This window comes from Penaeus vannamei, chromosome 33 (assembly GCF_042767895.1).
Source record: "Penaeus vannamei isolate JL-2024 chromosome 33, ASM4276789v1, whole genome shotgun sequence".
Taxonomy (NCBI): Eukaryota; Metazoa; Arthropoda; class Malacostraca; order Decapoda; family Penaeidae; genus Penaeus; species Penaeus vannamei.
The window spans coordinates 27,827,511-27,830,010 of record NC_091581.1 but is presented as its reverse complement, the minus strand read 5'-3'; the positions used below and the strand labels follow the sequence as shown (position 1 = coordinate 27,830,010).

Genomic DNA, 2,500 nt, shown 5'->3' with positions numbered 1-2,500 from the left:
GTCCTTAAGCTCCTTGTCACTTGAGTATTTACACACATCTCCGTATGTTTTATTGCCTGTAGTATTTTGGGAGACTACATACATACTGGATTACTCATTTTCCCATCTTATTTCCCAAAAAATATGTGAGCCAAAGTTGACTAACCTTGTAACTTAGCCTCCAGTTGGTTGGGCTGGAGGCTAGCCTGAAGACCGTAGTGCCGAGGGTTCCGCTGTACCCTTACGTACAAGAAAGTTGTGCGTAGCCATTCTACTGCTACTCCTAAATCCGTCACGGTCCCCAATACGATCTGCAAGAAGTTTTTCTAAGATTTTCTTGTTGGAGAGGAGAAAATGAAAATTTGGTTCCCCAAATGGACATTAGCCATTTGGGTGAAAGGTGGGAAGAAGAAAAACATTCACAGGGGGAAATGGGTGCACAATCTAGCTAGTTAATGTTCTGAAAAGTCGTAAGTATACCCTGAGAACAACAAAATATCAAGTTATGATGACTAAGCAAGAAACATTGACATTACAATCGATTAAACGAAAGTATGACAACTGTTTACTCTATGATACAAGGTGTAGACAAGAATTACTCCAAATACTGGGAATGTTTGCTCTTACCAGTTGGGTAATGGGGTAGCAATGGTATTTTGGTATTTTCCTATAAGCTACCTAACATGTTCTCTCTCATTTCAATATCAGAATTGATATTTTTTGCTTATGCCAATATAGGTATAACTATTTTTGGAAAAAAATATCTAATGATGAGAAAATGCTTAACATATGATAACTGGGCATGCGCATTCCCCTTATTGCATTCACCATCATCAAATCCCAGATTGCATATGACAAAAATATTGATATGTCTGAAATACATATGTTCAAAGTTTAAAATCATCTCTCTCCTCTCTTCTTTCCATGTACACTTAAATATCTCTCTAACTCTCCCTCTCCATTCTACCTAAATCTCTCTCTCTCTCTATGTTTGTCTCTCCATTTCCCTCTATAATGTTCGTGTGCGTGTGTGTACCCGTACCCTCTCCCTCTCCCTCTCCCTCTCCAACTCTCTCTCTCCCTCTCCCTCTATTATGTGCGTGTGCGAGCATGTACCCTCTCCCTCTCCCTCCTCCCCCCCTCTCTCTCTCTCCCTCTCCCTCTATTATGTGCGTGTGCGTGCTTGTACCCTCTCCCTCTCCATCTCTTGAGTGCGCATGCGTATGCGTCCGTCAGTTTGTTTTTTTCCCAAAAGTCGCAGTCAAATTTTCAGTTTGTACAATAATGCGCGATTCGCTGTTGCAACTACTGTTTTGTACTATGTAACGTTATCTATGTACCGTTTCTACGCTATCAATGGGTTTGTCATTCATGGGACAACCTAGTACGAAAAAAATACTCTAAGAGAGTTATTATCAGATTGTGGTAATTAAATCGCTGCTTAAAGATCTACATACCCAAACACGTTCGATGAGACAAATCGCAGGGCTCTTCACCCACAACCCAGAACTCGGTATCTCTTCATTTTCAATTATTGATCATGACACTATCGACACTATACACTTGCACTTCAAGAACTCTTTAGCTGACTTGCTAAGGATTGGAGCAGAGTAGTGATCCTTACAGAGTTATTATATCACTAATGGTTTAACTATCCTACACTGCGCGTTGTGTAACTGTTTGCATAACGTCTGTGTGACCAATGACGACGCGTCGTCTCATTTCGAGCATTTTATTTTGACTGCGTTCATTTGTGACCGGATTTCAAAGATCTTCAAACTCGAAAAAGTTAAAATTCAAATAAAATTTACATCTTTAAACGGACATTTGATGCTCTAAATGTCACAAAACACAGTTTGTTACATCTGCACAAAATATTCAAAAGTATTAGAAACATGACTGTCCGAACAAGGCCGTGTTTGTTTGCTTCAGATGCGCGTGATAAGGGATTTCGAAGCGTTTGGAAGAGACACTAGGTTTCCGTTGCGTTTATTACCACATTTTTATATTTTTTTCAAAGTTCTGATAAAGTATATTGTCAGTTAGTTATGAACAAAAACAACACAGAATAACATTTGCAAAATTAATTGTAAAAGACGACTGCGTTTCATTTGTTCTGGCCACATATTTCTCTTAATAAAATGTATAGAAACAACGACGTGTATGTATAAGTGTAAAATTAAAAGTAAATTGACGTAACCAGAATTAAGGGAAAACAACATGAACACTTGCCGCTTGAACTTACCTCGGCGTTGAGATGTTCAACAAGATGTTGGTGAAGATGTGACTCGAGGACGTCCTTTCCGTTCACCAAATTCTCGTACTTGACCTGTGGGGTGAATCATATGCGTGAGTAAACGGATTCTCATAATCTATTTAATCTACATCAGCTTATTCATGTTTAAAGATCCTTGATCATTCCCCTCCTTGGGCTATGGAGTGGGAAGCGCTTTCGACGAATAGGTAAGGCACGCAAGCACCCACGCACGCTCGCTCGCACGCACGCGCGTACGCACGCACG

At 40.0% G+C, this 2,500-nt stretch overlaps 1 protein-coding gene across 3 annotated transcripts in view; it reads right to left on the bottom strand.

Moving 5' to 3' along the window:
- Nucleotides 1-2,500, bottom strand: part of LOC113820849 (uncharacterized) — a 134,069-nt gene that overhangs the window by 65,014 nt on the left and 66,555 nt on the right. For all 3 annotated transcript variants that reach the window (XM_070144936.1, XM_070144937.1, XM_070144939.1), the window contains exons 16-17: nt 2,225-2,308; nt 146-290 (exon numbers count right to left, since the gene is read on the bottom strand). In XM_070144936.1, the coding sequence (XP_070001037.1) occupies nt 146-290; nt 2,225-2,308 (229 nt within the window). The remainder of the gene's footprint in view (nt 1-145; nt 291-2,224; nt 2,309-2,500) is intronic.